Source organism: Triticum aestivum, chromosome 2D, assembly GCF_018294505.1.
Source record: "Triticum aestivum cultivar Chinese Spring chromosome 2D, IWGSC CS RefSeq v2.1, whole genome shotgun sequence".
NCBI lineage: Eukaryota > Viridiplantae > Streptophyta > Magnoliopsida > Poales > Poaceae > Triticum > Triticum aestivum.
The window spans coordinates 469,506,328-469,527,084 of record NC_057799.1 but is presented as its reverse complement, the minus strand read 5'-3'; the positions used below and the strand labels follow the sequence as shown (position 1 = coordinate 469,527,084).

At 48.7% G+C, this 20,757-nt stretch overlaps 1 protein-coding gene across 1 annotated transcript; it reads left to right on the top strand.

Moving 5' to 3' along the window:
- The first annotated feature begins 9,501 nt into the window (after positions 1–9,501).
- LOC123053872 (E3 ubiquitin-protein ligase WAV3) lies at positions 9,502–14,809 on the top strand. Its single transcript, XM_044477457.1, has 2 exons — positions 9,502–9,980; positions 12,634–14,809. Exons 1-2 carry the CDS (start codon positions 9,771–9,773, stop codon positions 14,500–14,502), a joined length of 2,079 nt encoding a protein of 692 aa, XP_044333392.1. The 5' UTR covers positions 9,502–9,770; the 3' UTR covers positions 14,503–14,809.
- Positions 14,810–20,757: the final 5,948 nt, after the last annotated feature.

The window sequence follows — 20,757 nt, the reverse complement described above, 5'->3', positions numbered from 1 at the left end:
GGTTTTGTCACAATTATCGTCATAGAAGTGTCATAAGCATGACAGAATTTTTTTTCGTTCGGCCCAAAACGTCACGGATGTGTCTTTTTTTTGTAGTGTTTGCAACCTCACCGGAGGTCGCTCAGACGCCTGCCCCACGGTGGGTGTCAACTATCGTGGGAACGACTCTGATAGTAAGTGTAGGGGGTATGTAGGAGGAGGCAGTGTCCTAGCTACGGCGAGGTTGTACACACAAGTTTACGAGTTCAGGCCCCTCTCAGAGGAGGTAAAAGCCCTACGTCTCGGTGCCGCTGAGGCTTGTCGACTGGATATGTGTTGAAGTTACAGGGGGTGCGAACCCTTATGCCAGAAGAGGGGTGGCTTATATAGAGTGCGCCAGACCCCTCACAGCCCTCGGTTACACATGGTTCAATGTGAGTTAAGACTGGGACGTTACTGGTAATGCCTGCTATTAATGACCTTTATAAAGACGGAGTGAATGCCTGACCGTTGCCATCCCGGGGTGACCTTAGGCCTTCTATAATCAGAGTGGTTCTCTATATGGTCGAGTGATGTTATCATGGTCGATTGGAATTGGGATATCCAAGTGGAATCGTTCGTCGAGTGGATTGTACTTCAGAGTGATTTCAGTCGGTATCTTCTGTTGGACTTTGAATGTCTTTGACTCTAGGGCAGTGTCCTTGGGTAGGGTGTCTAGGTCAGGCCTAAGACCCTACCCTAGGTACATGTCATCGTCAGGGGCCACAGGCTGTCTAGAACATCATCATCAAAAAGGAGTCCCCAACTTTCCTAGCTCTCGCAGCAAGCTCATCAGGGCGGCCCTCGCCAAATCCGTCCTTACCTCACAAGCGATTTATCACATCACCTCCCACACCCCCGGGAGTGCTCCAAAACGTGAACAAGTTGGAGCGGGCCTTTCTCTGGTCTGGGATGGACAAGACGACTAGTGCTAAATGCAAGGTCAACTGGACCTCAGTGTGTCGCCCTAAGGGCCTCGGGGGCCTAGGTGTGCTCAACCTCAACAAATTCGCTAGGGCTCTCAGATTGCGGTGGTCATGGTTTGAGTGGAAGGAGCCCTCCAAGCTATGGGTGGGCTCGGGCAACCCGTGCGACGATGATGATAGGGAGTTCTTCTATGTCTGCACCACCATCACGGTGGGAAATGGAGTTCGCACACCTATTTGAGACTCGTCATGGCTGAATGGTAAAAAGCCCAAGGATATTGCCCCCTCATCTATGTGTGCTCAACAAGAAAGAACTGGAAAGTTAAGGCTGTGATGAAGGATAATGCTTGGATAATAAAGATCAAAGTTCCCGACAATGTTTCAATGGATCACATTCGGGAGTTCATCTCCCTTTGGTTCCTCCTGCGAAAGGTAAAAATGTTATTTATTGTAAGTGGGTCTATAGAATTAAAAGGTAGGCTATTGGAGAAATAGAGATATACAGAACCAGACTAGTTGCAAAAGGCTTCAAACACGGCATAGATTATGAGGATACTTTTAGTCCAGTTGTGAAAGCAGCCACTGTCAGACTTGTTCCGTCTATTCCAATGTCAAAAGGTTGGAGTCTTCGCCAATTGGATGTGTAGAATGTGTTCCTTCATGGCATTCTAGAGGAAGAGGTGTACATGAAACAACCTCCTGGGTATGAAGGGAAAAACATCATTATGTGTGTAAGCTTGATAAGGCTTTATATGGGTTAAAACAAGCACCTAGAGCATGGTACTCTAGGTTGAGTGAAAAACTCCAAAGGCTTGGATTTCAACCTTCAAGGGCTGATACTTCATTATTTTTCTATAGAAAAGGCAAGATCACTATTTTTATGTTAGTATATGTTGATGACATAATTGTGTCTACCTCATCACAGGAAGCAACTATGGCACTTCTTGAGGATCTAAGGAAAGAATTTGCCTTAAATGATCTTGGTGACTTGCATTATTTCTTGGGTATAGAAGTGAAGAAGGTGGAAGATGGCATAGTTTTGACTCAAGAGAAATATGTGTCAGATGTGCTGAAAAGAGCAGGTATGATGAATTGCAAAACTTCCAATATGGCACTCTCCACTTCAGATAAGCTCTCCAAGGAAAATGATGAGCCATTAGGAGCAGAAGAGTCCACAAATTATAGAAGTGTGGTAGGTGCATTGCAGTACCTAACTATGACAATACCTGATATATCTTTTCCTGTAAATAAAGTATGTCCGTTTTTGCATTCTCCTACACTTGAACACTAGACTGCAGTGAAGAGAATTCTCAGATATCTTAGGGGTACCATGAGTACTGGACTAAAAATCACGAAGTCAACCTCACCTTTAGTAATTGCCTTCTCAGATGCTGACTGGGCAGGTTGTCCTGATGATAGAAGATCAACAGGTGGATTTGTTGTTTTCTTTGGGCCAAACTTAATTTCATGGAGTGCACAAAAGCAAGCTACAGTGTCAAGATCAAGCACAGAAGCTGAATACAAAGCTTTGGCAAAAGCTACAGCCGAACTAATATGGGTTCACGCCGCCCTTGATGAACTTGGCATGAATTCTTCTTCATTTGCTCGCTTATGGTGTGATAATATTGGTGTCACGTATCTTTTAGCAAATCCAGTGTCTCATGCAAGTACAAAACACATTGAGGTTGGCTATCATTTTGTTCGTGAAAGAGTAGCAAGGAAATACTTGATATTCATTTTATCCCCACTAATGATTAAGTTGCATATGGTTTTACCAAAGCCTTATCATGGCGTAAATTGGAAGACTTCAAGAACAATCTCACGCACGAGTTCCACAAACACACACAATAGCATAAAGGGTTAATGCTGAGGGCACAACTCAACAAGCCCTGAAATACAAAACACAGACACACGCACAACAGCCCGAACAGCAGGCCTAATCGGGACGCGATCACGGCACACCACCGGGCGGCCCGCCGCAACGTCGTTGGCCTCGGCAATGCCTGCCCACACCACCTGTGACGGGCGGCAGGGGGGACGGCGGGGAGGCAGGGAGGGGCGCGGGGAGGAGAGCGGTGGCCAACGGAGGGAGCGAGGCCAGCGGCGACGGGGGATCCACCGCGGCGGGGGAATCGCCCAGGTCGTCGCCAGAGCTCGTGGACTCTATCCCCAATAAACTCTTTGCGCTCATATGATCTTCCTCTAAACCGTATATACGCCATAGGGCTAGGCGCATGTATTATCTTTCTGTTATAATCTAGTTGATAGGTTATTGTGTTGATCTCTATCTTGTATAGCTAACTTGGAGATCAATCCACAACCTAACGAACTAATTATGTAAACCCTAGCCGCACCTATGGCTCTATATAAACATGCAGTGCGTCCCTCTAGGCGTCCCTCTAGGCATACGCTTAAACCAAATTTACAATTTTTTCTGAAGCAAGATCAATATATGTTATTTTCTTCACCCGTGTCTTTGCTTGACATGCCACCGCGGGGGCAACTTGCATAGAAACAGCTTTCTAGGTGAGATACATGAGATTTGCGCAGAAAAAACAAGCCGTTCTGCCGTGGGAAAATCAGCTCAATAGGTCGTAGAACACAGCTTTCTAGCTTCAACTGCTGTACTATTCTTTTGGTTTGCCATTATGGATCGAATTTGCATTTGAACTACGAGTAGTTTGACATGGTGCATACTGAATTTGAAATTGACTTTTTCTGTGATGACACGAATCGTTGACAATAAGTTTCTAAAACCTTCCATTGCGTTGTTGGTTGACAGTGCGAGGGATCATCGTATTTCCCCTGGAGGCCATGCCCCTTGACGTTGAGTACTACTGCTTTGCTGTCGAAGGGAAACATTTGTCCGACCAACGTTAGGCCAACTCCACCGCGCGACCCCATCCTGTCCGGCTCCGTCCGTTTGGGGTAAAAGGGACAAACGAGGCGGCCCAGCGCGCGACGGCCCGGACCCATCTTGTCCGTTTTGTGTCCGGGCCGACCCATTTCAAGCGCAAACTTGCGCCGGGTTTGGGTCGCGGCGGACACCAAACGGACGCGCGCCTCGTCCGCGTTGGGGCCGCGTGGCAGGCGGCCACCCGGCCACCTACCTCCCATCCGCCCACATCAATGCGCACGAGCAGGCGGCCCCACCTGTCATCCGCACATCGGAAGGTCGCCGTCCTTCTTTAAGTGGGAAGCGTGGACCGGTCGTCGTCCACACTGCCCCACGCCACCCCGCGGCCTTCTCGAAACCCGACAGCGCCGAACCCTAGCCGAAGCCCTCCATTGTCCTCGAGCTCGCCGGCTGGCCACCTCGAAGCCATGGGCTTCTGGAACCGTAAGGGGAAGCACGACCGTGAGGCCGGCTCCTCCTCAGGGCGCCGCCGCGGCTCCGTGAAGAAGGAGGAGCCCGCGTCTCCGCCGCGCTCCTCCCGTCGAGCCCCCGCGCCGGCCCCCTTCACCATCAACCCTAGGCCCGCCGGCGAGCGCGACCGGCAGTACCTCGCGGCGGACGTGTGCCGGCGGTACTGGGATACGAGGACGCCGGTCCCATGGAGCGACGTCCACCTCCCCAACGGCTGGCACCTCAGCGCCGACCGGGTCCCGATCCCGCCTGTGATGGCGAGCGGCCGCGCGCGCCGCGATGAGATCGAGCGCCGCCGCCGCCTCCTCCCCGACGACCTGTTCTACGACGACAGGTACACCCCAGATTCCAACCTCTGGGACACGTGGCTCTGGGACGAGCACGACACGCGCCGTGCGTCATACTTCGCCGGCACGGTGTCGGGGCCGCGGCGGCCACGTCGAGAGGTGTGCGGGCATACGCGCGTGCGCGGCCTCACGCCCACGCCGTCGCCTTCCCCGTCTCTGTCACCACCTCCACCTCCTCGTATGACAGCGGAGGAGGAGGCCCGGCTCGTGCAGCATGTCATGGACGACTCCATGTACACCCATGACGAGCGCCAATGGGACGGCTTGGAGGAGGCGATGGCACTCTCTGCCGCCGGTGACGTCGCCTTCCCCGAGCTGCAAATGGTGGCCGTCAAGGAGGAGGAGAGGAGGGAGGAGGCGATGGGGGAGGAGCCGGTGGCCGCGTTCCACCCGGGCCTGGTGGGCGAGGGGTGGGGCTGGTCCTGCACTGCTCCGGAGATAGCCGCCGCCGTGGGCGTGAACTGGTGTGCCACTCCGCCGCGGTCACCGGAGTGGGAGGCGTCGCCACGGGAGGAGGTCGTGCAGGCACCTCCCCCCGTCCAGCCCGCCCCCGTCTACCACGCACCGCCGGCCCACCTCTGGACGCCGCCGGCCTACGTGGACCTCGTCAGCGACGACGACGACGCCGACGGCCACTGAAGACGGTGACGGCATCGAAGGGCACGGGCAGGAGCGCGCTGGCGGCGGCCGTTTTTTTATTTTCTTTTTTATGTTTAATTATGTCAAGTTGAACATGAAACTGAGCCGTTTTGTGGCCATGGACCCTAACTTAAGTTTTAAGTTTTTTAAACTACGTTTATTTACTTTTTTAAGTCATTTTGTTTAAGTTTTTATATTTTTTTGTAAACACGTCCAACACGGACAAGATTTGGGGTGCGGCTGCGCGGTGGGCGCACGCACGACCCAACGGACAGAGACGGACACGAGCGAACCCATCGACGCTTCAAAGGGACAAAATCCGGCCAAAACGAACGTCCGTTTGGGGTCGCGCGGTGGAGATGGCCTTACGACCTACGCTACGGCGGTCACTGCTGGAGCAGGGCCCGGGATGGAGACGGTGCTGATGGTCGCCAGGTTGGCGGCGGTCGACGTGCAGGTGCAGTGCGCGACCGTCGCCGTCCCCTGCAGCTTTCTGAAATCTGATAATGTTGCCCGGCACTGCTGCGTGCGGGTGATGCGGCCCGTGGGCCATCGAGCCCGTGCAATGATGACACCACCGGAGTGGACTTTCGCCCCGTCCCGTCCCGTCCCGGAGGGACAGCGACATGGCTCGCCATCACGCTGCCTGCTTTGCTTTGCTCCGCTCCTCCGCCGCACCAGGCTCTGCTCCACCGTTTACAATGGCAACAGCCAGCAGTGCGTCGGTCGATCATGCATGCCCCCCTTCCCTTTCCGGCTCCAGCCGGGCCTAGCCTAGGGTTGGGTCGTGCACGATTGAGTCAGCTGCGTGCATGATTCGCGCCGGCACTGCCCGTGAACCGGCCGCTCATGACGCAGTTATAGCCAGCCGGGCCGGAGGAAGGTGGTAGCGCCAGCCGATTGATCTGGGTCTTTCTTGCTGTGTTAACAAGTGCGTCTGTGCGTGCATGCTATAAAGTCGAAAGCTTTTCGGATGCAATTTGCCAAAGGCGTGCGGTGTGCGTGTGTGCCGGTGGTGGCCTTTTGGGACGGGACGCGCCTTTTGGCAGCCCGTAAGTTTACCACAAACTTTCTTTCTTTCTACTAGCACCAAAAGATATATATCATGCGGCTTTTGCGGCTGAAATGAAATCTACAGCGTGAAAAAGGCAGCAGGTTGCTAGCATTTACTACCAGTACTCCTGGTCGTGGATGAAGGTGCACTGCGTGCTTCGCTCTGCAGAACCCCCTTAAAAACTCCGCTCGTCAACGCAGCAGGTGCAGCATTATTTTTTCCCGATACGCCACGCCCCCCTACGTACGAGTCCTTCCATCAAAGTATAATAAGCGTGGATGTACTCTGCCTTGAATCGAGTAGCGCGTGCATGCATTCGATGAATCTCGTGCGTCACTCACCAATTTATATAATTATATTTCTGTTCGTTGAGCTCGCTTACGCGCTGAAGCAGACGACCCAACGGCTGCATCATCATATTGGTGTGACGGTGTAACTCGGTGGTGGTTCACCTGCATCGGGCAACTTAACCGGGTCCCAACTACTGGATCGTCCTCCCTCGTTTCCTCAATCGGCATTGCTTATTCCGTTGGTGCAAGGACGGATGACGTGACGGGAAACGCGTTAGGGTTAGGCTGCTTGGCACATGAGCACTGCACACTCCAACAGCATGACCGGTCTTCCACGCCAAGAAGTTAGTTCGTTCTGAAACGGCGAGAAGCAGACCCCGAAAGCATGAGCAGCTTGCCGTTGCACTGCCTCTGCCTGCCAGTGCCAGCCAAGTGGACAACGGTGGAGTGTTTGATATGATAGACTAATAACATCGCCATGAATTTTTCTCCATTATGGAAAAGGAGGACAAGTCAAATTACCGCTTGAATGATATGCCGTGGATCTTATTTTACCTCCTCCCCGTTTTCGGGTCCTTTTGTTATGTTCTGTTTTGTTTGCTCTTTTTTGGCCTATTTTGGACTTGAAGAGCTTTCAGCTCCATCTACCCCTTTGAAATCTTGTCGTTTCCTTCTAATGCACAGTGATAAAAACATTCACGTGTGTGTTAAAAAAAAAATATCGATTCCTTTTTATGCTAGACTTTCCACCAATAAGACAAATTATATCGTTTTAAAAGGAGAAAGCAAGTAAGCTTACACCCAGGGGTTTTCCTAAAGTACATGGAAACACTTAGCCACTTAGGCCCCGTTTGGATTGCCGTTTTTGCTGGTATTCAGCTGGTTAAGGATACACGTTGGACGCGTCGTTTTGTTTCCAAGTGGAAAATCAGGTGTGAATGATAATCTACACCCGTAATAAAAAACATGTGCATAAATTTACGCCCATCCCAAGCGAGGCCTTAGAGAATCTCCAATGACACCAATACTATTGTCATTCACGTGATTTCCACGCCTTCTCTTATATCTCTTCATTTTCTATTACATCTCCTAATTGAAGATTATTATGAACAATGTCTTTTTCATCCGGGGCCCTTCTACATCTGTGCTCCGCAATTTTTTTCATTTTCCTATCTCTTTTTTTTTCTTTTCTTTTTGACTCCCTCCTTCGTCTCAAGAAGAAGATGACATAGAGCATGAAGAAATCATTGACATATTGTTATCAAGATGGTCCTACGTCTTATACCTAGACATATTTTACAAAAGGAGTAAATTTCACACTTTATTCTCAGGGTGCGATCTTGTGTAGTCATATTGTCCCTTTTTGGGTCTCATGCCACATCTATCTAATTCATTATTTCCCCAAACTAACAAGGTGAGTCTATTTTATTAGGATGACATGGCGGTCGACTAGGCGGACAACTCAAATCCTTATCTACCATGGTTGTATCTGATATGGCTCATCAATTATTGACAAAATTTCATATAGTCGTCTAGGGATGGCAGTTTTGCCCATTGGTATGGGTACCCGTGATACTTGCCTGAATACAGTGGGCATGGGATGAGACTTTAATTTGTACCCAGTAATGGTATCCATACCCGCAAAATATGGCTAGGGCATCGGTATGAAATTGTGTATGTGAGTAACCCAATGGATACACAAAAAGAGTTAATATTATGAAAAAAAAACTCCTATGACATGTGGGGTTACATCAAACCCCTACGATCCTACCAAAAACCAAAAACCCATGATTCCTGAAACCAGTTGTAGCCCACCGGCCTGCCACTTCTCATATGTCCTACATGATTAATTTCTCTACTTTTTTATATGGTAATGCGATATATTGTACACACCGGATATCCATTGGGTAGGGGCACTGGTGTCAATTTGTGCCCACGGGTATTGAAGTGGGTGGGTATAGATGATTTCTGTGGATATGAGTTTGGACAGAAGGGGCTTGTGCCGATCCATACCATATCCATTGCCATAATTCGTCCTTAGGAATGGATCCAGCTGTCGGTTGAAAAGAAGTTATTCTCTTCGTCCTTATCTCCTCGTTTTCTGCGATTGAACTTTGACCATTATTAGCATCTTTAATATATTAATTATTCATTAATTACTGAAATAAAAATTTAAACAATACGTTTTACCTTGTATTGAATTGTAAATTTTTTTGTGACATATAGTAACAAACATTTTGTTAGTCGGATTGATGGTCAAAGTTGGACCTGGCAATATGAGTGCGTCATATTTTAATAGGAACATGCAGAGTAAAAATACGAAATTGCCTAGTTAAGGCCTCCTTTGGTTCGTAGGAACTTTGTATAAATTGCATAGGATATGATTCTTACAGAGAAAATTCCTTTAGAGCCTTAGTTTGTAAAATATTCCTGAGTCCTGGTTCACTAGTCCCCCATCATATTTTGATCATGACTTTAACTGTTAAAATATAAATTGTACGTACCAAAACAATATCATTGTAAAAATTATTCAAATTCGAACATTTTTTTTTGACATGCATGAACGTTTTGCTAGTAAGTATGTGAACAAACTTTTAAATTTTACAAAAATCTATATTTAAACACTGCCGTCCCCGTTCAAGCGCTCCACTGGCAGGGCGAACCAGAATTCAATGCACCGCCTCCGGCGTCCTGTGACCTCCAGCTCCAACTAGGCGCTCCCTCCTCACCGCCGCCTCTCCCGGTGACTTGATTACTTGCTGTAAAAAAAAAAAAAAAAAAAACGCCGTCCCGGAAAGGAGCCAAACCCCCGTCGTCACTGGATTTAAACCCCCACGCTGACCTCTGCTCCGCCTCCCTTCCTTCCCTTCCCTTCCCTTGGCATCCCTTGCACGTTTCTCCTCTCCTCTCCTCTCCTCCCGCGGGTCAAACCAAGCCAAAGGACAGAAGAAGCCGCACCCAAACGCTCCACCTCCAGCCCCTAATGTCGTGCCGCCTCCCCTCCAATTCCACCACAGCCGCAACGCACCAGCCCCCCACCCCTCCCACCCGCACAGCGGCGGTATAAGAGCCCGGGCGGAGAGAGCCGGGTTGGGTTGGTTTGGGCCTGGGAACTGGGATCGCGGCGCGATGGAGAGCGCGTGGAGGAAGGCCAAGAGGGCGCTGGCCCTCCGTCTCTGCGTGCTCGTCCCCGCCGAGGGCGATGGGAGGCCGGCGGCCTCGGGCGCCGGCGGGTGTCGGGGCGAGGCGGCCGTGACGGTGGGGTCCGCGCCCGAGGAGCCGGCGGCCGGCGGCGGCGCGTTGCGGAGGTCCAAGTCCGGGAGCAGGTCCTCCTCCAAGGTGAGGCAGTTTCCGTTTGCATTTTCTGCATAATAATACCTCGCGTTTACTGAATTAGATTTGAAATGCTGGTTTGTAGCGAGATCCGTATCCGTCCGCGCGAATTTCGGGTTCTCCTGACCTGCCTGTGATTTATTACTAGAAGATGATCGATATTCTGCATGCCTACGATATTTTAGACTTGGTTGCCTTCTAAAGCGTTTTACAAATTCAGCGCTCTTGGAAGAAGATACTTATGTTTTTTTTTCGAATAAGAAGATACTTGTGTGGATTACTACCCCTGTAGACTGTAACCGATTCCGAGCGTAGCCATCGTCCTCGTGATCGCCGCCGTTGCTTTGTTTCGTGCGCCCCTTCCGAATCATACACGTCCCTGTTCTCAATCCTGTACTACTACTAGTATTGCTGCGGCTTTGGGCCATTCACTTCTTTCCCTCGGCAGCAGATAGTAGTAGGAGCAAACTTCCAATACAGTGCTGCGCCAGCCGTGATCTGCTCAGCGCCATATCTTTTTAAGCTAATCCATATTTGACTTTGCATTGGATATGCATAATTGCGTACGACGCGGGCCCACTTTCCTATTGCATCCCACTATTAATGAATTCCACTTGCCCCCTCCCCTGAAAAGGACCGAGAAAAGCTTTGCTTCCTTTGCTCATCACCTGCCCGTGGCGCCGTCACGTGGAGCAAATCCCCGACTCTTTCCTCCTACCACCAGCTTTCTGTCTTTATGGCAAATGTTCCAACTTGGCACCAGCGATGCAAATTCATGAAATTGTTTCTTGTTTATGGTATCATTTTTCTGTGGTGAATGTGCCTCGACTGCCAACTGCAACTGCAACTGCAACTGCATGCATGGTTTGACCATGCGTATGTATGACAATTCAACAAGCAACCTCACGAGGATTGCGCCTCTTTACTTGACATTTTGTTGTGCCCTTTTCCATATAACAAATAATTTTTTTGTAGAACAGGAAGTGAATTACTTATGATGGATTTAATAACACATTTATGTTTGTGTGCGTTCTTTTTTTATAAGTTGGATCGGAGCACAGCCTGCACCTAGTTTAGTTTTGGTTCTTTTGTTATGTATCATATTCTTGTATGTTATGTCCTTCAAGTTGGTTGGTTTTACTTTGCATGCGAAGGTAGCCTTTACCATTTGCAAAACCATTGAACTTAAATATATGGGATTGAAACTTATGGTGGTGATAATATATTCTAAGTGAATGGTCAATTGCTTCAGTATAACAACATGTGGGGATAAGACCAGATTTTTTCTTTGCTTTGAAAGTTTGGTGGTAGGCGGCTGGGCCCTGTTCAAAGGTTGTACTTGGTTTGTACTTTCGTTTCGGCAAAATTCATGAAATAGTTAACCTGGTTTTGTTTGTAAAAGTTGACACAAACATTTACCTCCGTATGCTTGTAGTAGTTTGTTTGGCAAATTCATGAAACAGTTAACCTCTTTATCTTTGTGAAACACTTAACCTCTTTATCTTTGTATAATAGTTGACACAACCAATTACATTTTCTCGATGGTGATGGACCAATCAAAAACAAATTGCTAGACTTGATGTTGGTTTACCCTGTTCTTATAATGGAGTTTGATCTGTGATTTGATAGAGTTGTGCCCTTGTCTCCTCTTTTTATCATGCATTTAAGGTGGTACCGGACCCAGACACGGGAAAAATGTCCTTTCGTAGGCTAGCGTTGGCAGGGTCAAAATGGAACTGAATGTTTGTCCTTTCCATGCAAAAATGGAAATGGTGAGCATTTTCTGGAAACTTAAACAGAAAAGTTCAGAACTTAAGCGGAAACTTTGCCCCGGAAAAAGATACATAGTCCGAATAGCTGTTTCTGCTGGAAACAGAAACAGTTCCGGAATTTCTGTTGATATAACTGTGTGTCTAGCTCATAATCAACTAGCCAAAGGCCCATCCACAATGACCCTAAATTATTTTCCTGTCTAGCTCCCGATCTTTTCTCTTAGAACACAATGCTACCCTCTAGGCTCGCACGACTCGGAGAACTTGTGGTCATGCTGATACATTTTGTTATTGTTATGCTGCCAAAGGTCGAAATAAATACTTTGTCATTTTCTAAAAATTTAAAAAAATTAATCCCCACTCTTTCATTCAACTACCAGAGTTCTTTTTCAGGGCAAACGTTCCAACTTGGCACTATGCACTATCCATCGTAAGAAATGCAAATTGATGAAATAGTTGTTTAAATTATTATTTTGTCTTGACTGCCATCTGCATGCTTGGTTTGACCATATGGGTGCCAATTCAACAAGTAACCTCGTAAGGATTACCTCATTGAGCTGACATTTTGTTGTGCATGCTCGCCGACTTTTCATAAAAGAAAAGTGAACCGTCTACAACAGAAATTTAAGTACTTACGATGTAATGTCATGTATTTTGTAAGGTTTATGTATTTTGTTTCTTCTAATTTGATCAGGAGCACAGCCTGCAGTTTGCATTTTTGTGTAGGATATCCTTTGAGTTAATGAGTTTACTTTGCATGCAATGTAGCTTAGACCATTTGCAGAACAACATATATATGTGCCATCCAAGAAGCTGTTTATTTATTTATTTTTGGGTAGATTTTGATGGAATTATATTGATCTCTATTTTTTTTTGTACTTGAACAGAGGAAATGTGCAATATGCTTTGACTCTATGAGATCAGGCCATGGTCAAGCCTTGTTCACTGCAGAATGCTCTCATAAGTTCCATTTTCACTGCATTTCATCCAATGTGAAACATGGGAATCATGTCTGCCCAGTCTGCCGGGCAAAGTGGAAAGAGATACCCTTGAATCGCTCACTCTCTTCCAACATTCCTGATGGAAGACGTGGAATTAATGGAGTCCAATTGCCACAACAAGATGCCTATGTGGCTCTTCTCCACCAAGTTCCAAACCGTCAGCGAGGAGTTCGTCGCTTACATACTTTTGAGCCAACAGACTTCAATGACGATGAATCTTTACAGCAGACAGAAGCTACTGACAGTCTTAATTCTCGGTCTAAGAAGACTGCAGAAATCAGTACATATCCAGAATTCTCATCCATTCCACAGTCATCATCTCAAGATGGATTTTCTGTTCTGATCCATCTGAAAGCTCCCAGTGCTAGCTCAGACCAGGCCACAGGCAGATTGGTCAATGAAAGCTCAGTTAGATCCCCAAGCGGACGTGCTCCTGTTGATCTTGTCACAGTGATTGATATTAGTGGCAGTATGGCAGGCACCAAGCTGGCACTGCTAAAGCGGGCAATGGGCTTTGTGATTCAACACCTTGGTCCATCTGATCGCCTTTCTGTAATTGCTTTCTCATCTTCTGCCCGAAGGCTGTTCCACCTTCAGCGCATGTCGCATTATGGCAGGCAGCAGGCCTTGCAGGCTATTAACTCGCTTGGTGCTGGTGGTGGCACAAACATTGCTGAAGCACTTAAGAAAGCTACGAAGGTGATTGAGGATCGCAGCTATAAGAATTCAGTGTGCAGCATCATTCTTCTGTCTGACGGGCAAGATACCTACAACCTTAGCTCAAATGCTCGAGGGGGCTCGAAAGATTATAGCACACTTGTCCCGCAGTCTATTCTGGATGATACACGGCGTATGCTGCCTATTCATGCTTTTGGATTTGGAGCAGACCATGATTCAGACTCCCTGCATTCAGTTGCTGAAGCTTCTGGTGGCACATTTTCCTTTATCGAAGATGAAGGCGTGATGCAGGATGCGTTTGCTCAATGCATTGGTGGGCTTCTTAGCGTCGTCGTACAGGAGATGCGACTCAACATGGAATGTGTTCATCCTGGTGTTCAACTCTGTTCCATCAAATCTGGTAGCTACCCAAGCATGATGGCAAGGGATGGGCGGAGCTGTTCAGTTGATATTGGTCATCTGTATGCTGATGAGGAGAGAGACATTTTGCTGTCAGTGAACATCCCACAGTCTCGCGAACAGACCTCACTGTTAAAGGTTGCTTGTTCTTACAGGGATCTAACAAATGAGACCATCAAGCTTAAAGTCGATGAGGTGAAGATCAACAGGCCGATGTCAGCCATATCTGAAAATGTATCCATTGAGGTTGATCGTGAGCGGAACCGCATACAGGCCGCTGATTCTATTGAATCTGCGAGGGCTGCTGCTGAGAGGGGTGCTCTCGCTGAGGCTGTGACCATTCTGGAGGACTGCCGGAGGAGATTATCAGAGTCCTTTGCTAGCAGGAGCGGGGACCGTCTATCCTTGGCCCTTGATGCAGAACTGAGGGAGATGCAGGAGAGGATGGCAAGTCGCCAGCTCTATGAAGCTTCAGGGAGGGCCTACATGCTATCTGGACTGAGTTCGCATTCCTGGCAGCGAGCGACGACGCGCGGGGACTCGACAGAGAGCAGCACCATTGTTCACTCCTACCAGACGCCATCCATGGTTCAGATGTTACAGCATTCGCAGAGCCATATCCCTTCGCCTCCGGGCCAGCAGCCACAAGCCCGACCACCCAGGCCGTCGGCAAGGTAGTTGAACCGTTTCGTCTTGGCAGCCAAATGCGCTGACGATGGCCAAGGATGTCGCCTTAGCTTTCAAAGTTGTTTCCTTGATTGCTGGACATAGTACCTGTTGATTCTTCTGCTTATTTGTTTAGTTGAGACTGTCGTGGTGGGTTTATACCGAAGAGATTGAGCTGGGTAACGAATACCGGGTACATTCTGGGATATCAGTATGTATTACCCTGTTCTGTCAGGAATAATATTTGGGAAATGAGGCTGGAATTGTAATTAGTCTGGATTGTTTCCTTGAATCCTAAATTCTTCTGCCTATTTGCTTATCTGGTGTCAGTCGTCTTTAATACACTGCATTCATCTAAAACGGATCGTCACAACATGGGGGCAACGGAGCACTTTATTTTAAACTGCTCTAAAAAGATGCGTAAAAGATTTGAATTTTTTTTTAAAATTACATGAATACGGATGCATGTGGTCTAAGTACCTGTGGAATTTCGTTCAATAATACTCTGTAAACTAATATAAGAGCGTTTAGATTACTAAAGTAGTGATCTAAACACTCTTATATTAGTTTACGGAGGGAGTACATTGTATTACGTGCTGCACAAAAAGACAAAATTTCTGTCCAAAAACAAGCCCCTAATTTTCATGTATTTTGTCTTTTTTGTATCTTTTACATGCAAGCATGTATATTGCTGAAATTTTGGCCTGATATACTGCATTGCTATATGTCATGCACACAAAAATTCGAACTGTAAAAATGTGATTTTTTTGAACTTCAAAATAAAGTGCTCCGTTGCATCCGTGCTCAGAAGTCAATTTTCGGCATTCTGGAGTGTTTCTTTTCCCTTACAATCTGAGTGCATATCATCTCTTGGCTGAAAGAATTACATCCAGACATCACGGTATCCTTAGAGCAGACTAAAAATAAAATACTCCCTTCATTTCTAAATATTTATTTTTCTAGAGATTTCAACAAATGACTACATACAGAATAAAATGGGTAAATCTATATTATAAAATATGTTTATATACATCCTTATGTGGTAGTCCATTTGAAATCTAAAAAAACAAATATTTAGGAATGGAGGGAGTAGAAACCAATGTTCTAAACTATCCTCTTTTACACCCGCGAAAAAACCCTATCCTTCCGTAGTCGTGCCGCTGATAGTCTCCGTGACAAAACACCGGGATGGCCCCCCTCCGAGGCCTTGCAGATAATCACCTTGTCCAAGCATCTGTTGATGTAACACCCGTCGCCCCCGGGACTCCTCACCGCCACGTCCACCACCACCTGGCCCCTCTCCAGCTCGCCGGCCAGCCGGTCCCGGAGGAAGCGAGGCAGGTGCACGTCCATGCCCCACGCCGTGGCGGCGACCTCGCACGCCCCTAGTTTCTCGGCGCAGAACGACGGCACGGTGCCTTTGCTGAGCAGCACGTCCCCGTACGACACGACCGCGAAGGAGTCCACGCCGACGCACGCCCGGAGGACCTTGTCGCGGGTGTTGTCGACGTACACGGTGATGCCGAACACCGGGCTGAGCGCGGGCCGGTCGCCGTGGAGATCCCGGGCCGGGTCCAGGCCGTCGACGCTGGTGATGGCCACGGTGTACTCGGGGCCTCGTGACGACACAAATGGCCACAGAATAAGAAATAGTAGAACTCCCGTGCTACCGAAAAACAGCAGAATCCGACAAGCTTCAGGAACGACGACCACGAGCAGCTGCATTCGCCTTGGGCCATGGCGTCGAGGAACAATGACGAGAATTTGATCGATAATATGTTGTGTTTGGTAAGTCGTTGGGGAACCATATATAGTACGTACATATTGGAGAGGAGGAGTCTCTTTGCTTGCGTTACGGACGGAAGGATCCGTCTGTAGGCGGACACGGCTGCGTGTCTGAATCGTGTGGCGGAACACAATCGCCCGACATTGGTCTCCAGCTCTTGGGTGTAGGATAAATGATGAGATAGAAGAGAGAGAAATCATTAAAAAAAGACTTGTCTTCTCTTATTTAAGAGAAGAAGAGATGATCTCTTAGCACAATATAACTAGTTATTGAAGATAAGGCTAAGAGATAATTCATTATGGACATATTTTTTGGTCATCTCTAAATTATATGCAAGACTTAAGATAAGACTATCTTATCAATCATCATACATGCCCTAATCGTAAGAGCATCTCCATTCGCGCCCCCCCCCCAAACAGGCCCCCAGGGCGTCTTTTTTAGTGCCGGCGATTGAAAAACGGCCCAGTTGTGCCCCCAGGTCGTTGTTTATCGTCGGTTTGGGCCGAAATAACAACAGGCAAATCTGAACCGAACCCAGCCCCTCGGGAGGCGCGTGGGGGCGCCGGCCGAAGCGAAAAGGCGCATGGACCCGCTCTGTCTATTTCCCGCCGTCCCCCCTCTTCCCTCCATTTTCCCAGTGCTTCCCCCTTCTCCACCGCCGCTCCCGCCATTCTCCTCATCATCAGATCCAGCCGACATGCCGCCGAAGAAGTATATGGCCCCTCGCACCGCCACCGCCGATTCCACCCAGCCGAAGCAGAGGAAGGCGAGGGCGCTGATGGCAAGGCCACCCGACATGTCGAACGCCGCGTGGAGTGCGGATGTTCAGCGCCGGGAGGCGGTCACCGTCGACTGGCGGAATGGGCTCATCGTCAAGAGGGCCAGAGACGCGGCGGCGGCGGCGGAGCAGGGAGAGGCGTCTCGCGCGGGGATGAACCTTCCGCCCGGCCACTGCGCACAAACCGCGTGGAGCCAGCAGAGCGTCGCGTCGCCGGCCGACTTCTCGCCGCCCCCGCCGGAATGAGGGTATGCACCCTCGCCTGGCATACCGACGGCGACGCGCATGGCGGTTTCAACCCCAACATCACCTTCCCGCATGGCACGCCGTCGAGTGCCTCCCCCTCCGGCCTGAACCCCGACCAGCGCATTCCGTTCCCCGCGTTCACCGCCGGCCTCCCCACCCAGTACAGCTATTCGTCGCCGGCGTACTCAGCCTCGCCTACACCGCCTCTGCGCTGGGGCACCCAACCCTTCATGCATGGCTCGGCGCCACAGTTTGGCAATACCGACGTGTTGGAAATATGCCCTAGAGGCAATAATAAATTGGTTATTATTATATTTCCTTGTTCATGATAATCGTTTATTATCCATGCTAGAATTGTATTGATAGGAAACTCAGATACATGTGTGGATACATAGACAACACCATGTCCCTAGTAAGCCTCTAGTTGACTAGCTCGTTGATCAATAGATGATTACGGTTTCCTGACCATGGACATTGGATGTCGTTGATAACGGGATCACATCATTAGGAGAATGATGTGATGGACGAGACCCAATCCTAAGCCTAGCACAAGATCGTGTAGTTCGTTTGCTCAGAGCTTTTCTAATGTCAAGTATCAGTTCCTTAGACCATGAGATTGTGCAACTCCCGGATACCGTAGGAATGCTTTGGGTGTACCACACGTCACAACGTAACTGGGTGGCTATAAAGGTGCACTACAGGTATCTCCGAAAGTGTCTGTTAGGTTGGCACGAATCGAGACTGGGATTTGTCACTCCGTGTAAACGGAGAGGTATCTCTGGGCCCACTCGGTAGGACATCATCATAATGTGCACAATGTGACCAATGAGTTGATCACGGGATGATGTGAGTTACGAAACGAGTAAAGAGACTTGCCGGTAACGAGATTGAACAAGGTATCGGGATACGGACGATCGAATCTCAGGCAAGTACCATACCGATTGACAAAGGGAATTGGGTACGGGATTGATTGAATCCTCGGCATCGTGGTTCATCCGATGAGATCATCGAGGAGCATGTGGGAGCCAACATGGGTATCCAGATCCCGCTGTTGGTTATTGACCGGAGAGTCGTCTCGGTCATGTCTGCATGTCTCCCGAACCCGTAGGGTCTACACACTTAAGGTTCGGTGACGCTAGGGTTATAGAGATATTAGTATGCGGTAACCCGAAAGTTGTTCGGAGTCCCGGATGAGATCCCGGACGTCACGAGGAGTTCCGGAATGGTCCGGAGGTAAAGATTTATATATGGGAAGTCTTATTTTGGTCGCCGAAAAAGTTTCGCACTTTATCGGTATTGTACCGGGAGTGCCGAAAGGGGTCCGGGGGTCCACCAAGGGGGTCCACCAGCCCCGGGGGTCCACATGGGCTGTAGGGGGTGCGCCTTGGCATATATGGGCCAAGGGCACCAGCCCCAAGAGGCCCATGCGCCAAGAGATAAGAAAAAGGGAGAGTCCTAAAGGGGGAAGGCACCTCCGAGGTGCCTTGGGGAGGAAGGACTCCTCCCTGGCCGCACCCTTCCTTGGAGGAAGGGCCAAGGCTGCGCCCCCCTCTCCCTTGGCCCTATATATAGTGGGGGGGGAGGGAGGGCGGCAATACCTAAGCCCTGGCGCCTCCCTCTCCCTCCCGTGACACATCTCCCTCCTCCCGCAGCGCTTGGCGAAGCCCTGTTGGAATCACGCTACTTCCACCACCACGCCGTCGTGCTGCTGGATCTCCATCAACCTCTCCTCCCCCCTTGCTGGATCAAGAAGGAGGAGACGTCGCTGCTCCGTACGTGTGTTGAACGCGGAGGTGCCGTCCGTTCGGCGCTAGGATCATCGGTGATTTGGATCACGACGAGTACGACTCCATCAACCCCGTTCTCTTGAACGCTTCCGCTCGCGATCTACAAGGGTATGTAGATGCACTCCCCTTCCCCTCGTTGCTAGATTACTCCATAGATTGATCTTGGTGATGCGTAGAAAAATTTGAATTTCTGCTACGTTCCCCAACAGTGGCATCATGAGCTAGGTCTATGCGTAGTTTCTACGCACGAGTAGAACACAAAGTAGTTGTGGGCATCGATTTTGTCAATTTACTTGCCGTTACTAGTCTTATCTTGATTCGGCGGCATCGTGGGATGAAGCGGCCTGGACCAACCTTACACGTACACTTACGTGAGACAGGTTCCACAGACTGACATGCACTAGTTGCATAAGGTGGCTAGCGGGTGTCTGTCTCTCCCACTTTAGTCGGATCGGATTCGATGAAAAGGGTCCTTATGAAGGGTAAATAGAAATTGGCATATCACGTTGTGGCTTTTGCGTAGGTAAGAAACGTTCTTGCTAGAATCCCATAGCAGCCACGTAAAACATGCAACAACAATTAGAGGACGTCTAACTTGTTTTTGCAGGGTATGCTATGTGATGTGATATGGCCAAAAGGATGTGATGAATGATATACGTGATGTATGAGATTGATCATGTTCTTGTAATAGGAATCACGACTTGCATGTCGATGACTATGACAACCGGCAGGAGCCATAGGAGTTGTCTTAATTTATTGTATGACCTGCGTGTCAATGAAAAACGCCATGTAATTACTTTACTTTATTGCTAACCGTTAGCCATAGTAGTAGAAGTAATAGTTGGCGAGACAACTTCATGAAGACACAATGATGGAGATCATGATGATGGAGATCATGGTGTCATGCCGGTGACGAAGGTGATCATGCCGCGCCTCGAAGATGGAGATCAAAAGGCGCAAGATGATATTGGCCATATCATGTCACTTTATGATTTGCATGTGATGTTTATCATGTTTACATCTTATTTGCTTAGAACGACAGTAGCATAAATAAGATGATCCCTCACTAAAATTTCAAGAGACGTGTTCCCCCTAACTGTGCACCGTTGCGAAGGTTCGTTGTTTCGAAGCACCACGTGATGATTGGGTGTGATAGATTCTAACGTTCGCATACAACGGGTGTTGATGAGCCTAGCATGTACAGACATGGCCTCGGAACACAAGCAAAACACTTAGGTTGACTTGACGAGCCTAGCATGTACAGACATGGCTTCGGAACACAAGAGATCGAAAGGTTGAACATGATTCGTATAGTAGATACGATCAACATGGAGATGTTCACCGATGATGACTAGTCCGTCTCACGTGATGATCGGACACGGCCTAGTTTGACTCGGATCATGTATCACTTAAATGACTAGAGGGGTGTCTGTTTGAGTGGGAGTTCATTAAATAATCAGATGAACTTCATTATCATGAACATAGTCAAAAGGTCTTTGCAAATTATGTCATAGCTTGCGCTTTAGTTCTACTGTTTAAGATATGTTCCTAAAGAAAATTTAGTTGAAAGTTAATAGTAGCAATTATGCGGACTGGGTCCATAAACTGAGGATTGTCCTCATTGCTGCACAGAAGGCTTATGTCCTTAATGCACCGCTCGGTGTGCTGAA

Bases quoted from the DNA above. Each gene is read 5' to 3' on its own strand.
- LOC123053872 (XM_044477457.1), top strand. From the start codon at position 9,771: ATGGAGAGCGCGTGGAGGAAGGCCAAGAGGGCGCTGGCCCTCCGTCTC. The intron at 9,981-12,633 runs GTGAGGCAGTTT...GTACTTGAACAG, and splicing joins GGAGCAGGTCCTCCTCCAAG to AGGAAATGTGCAATATGCTT.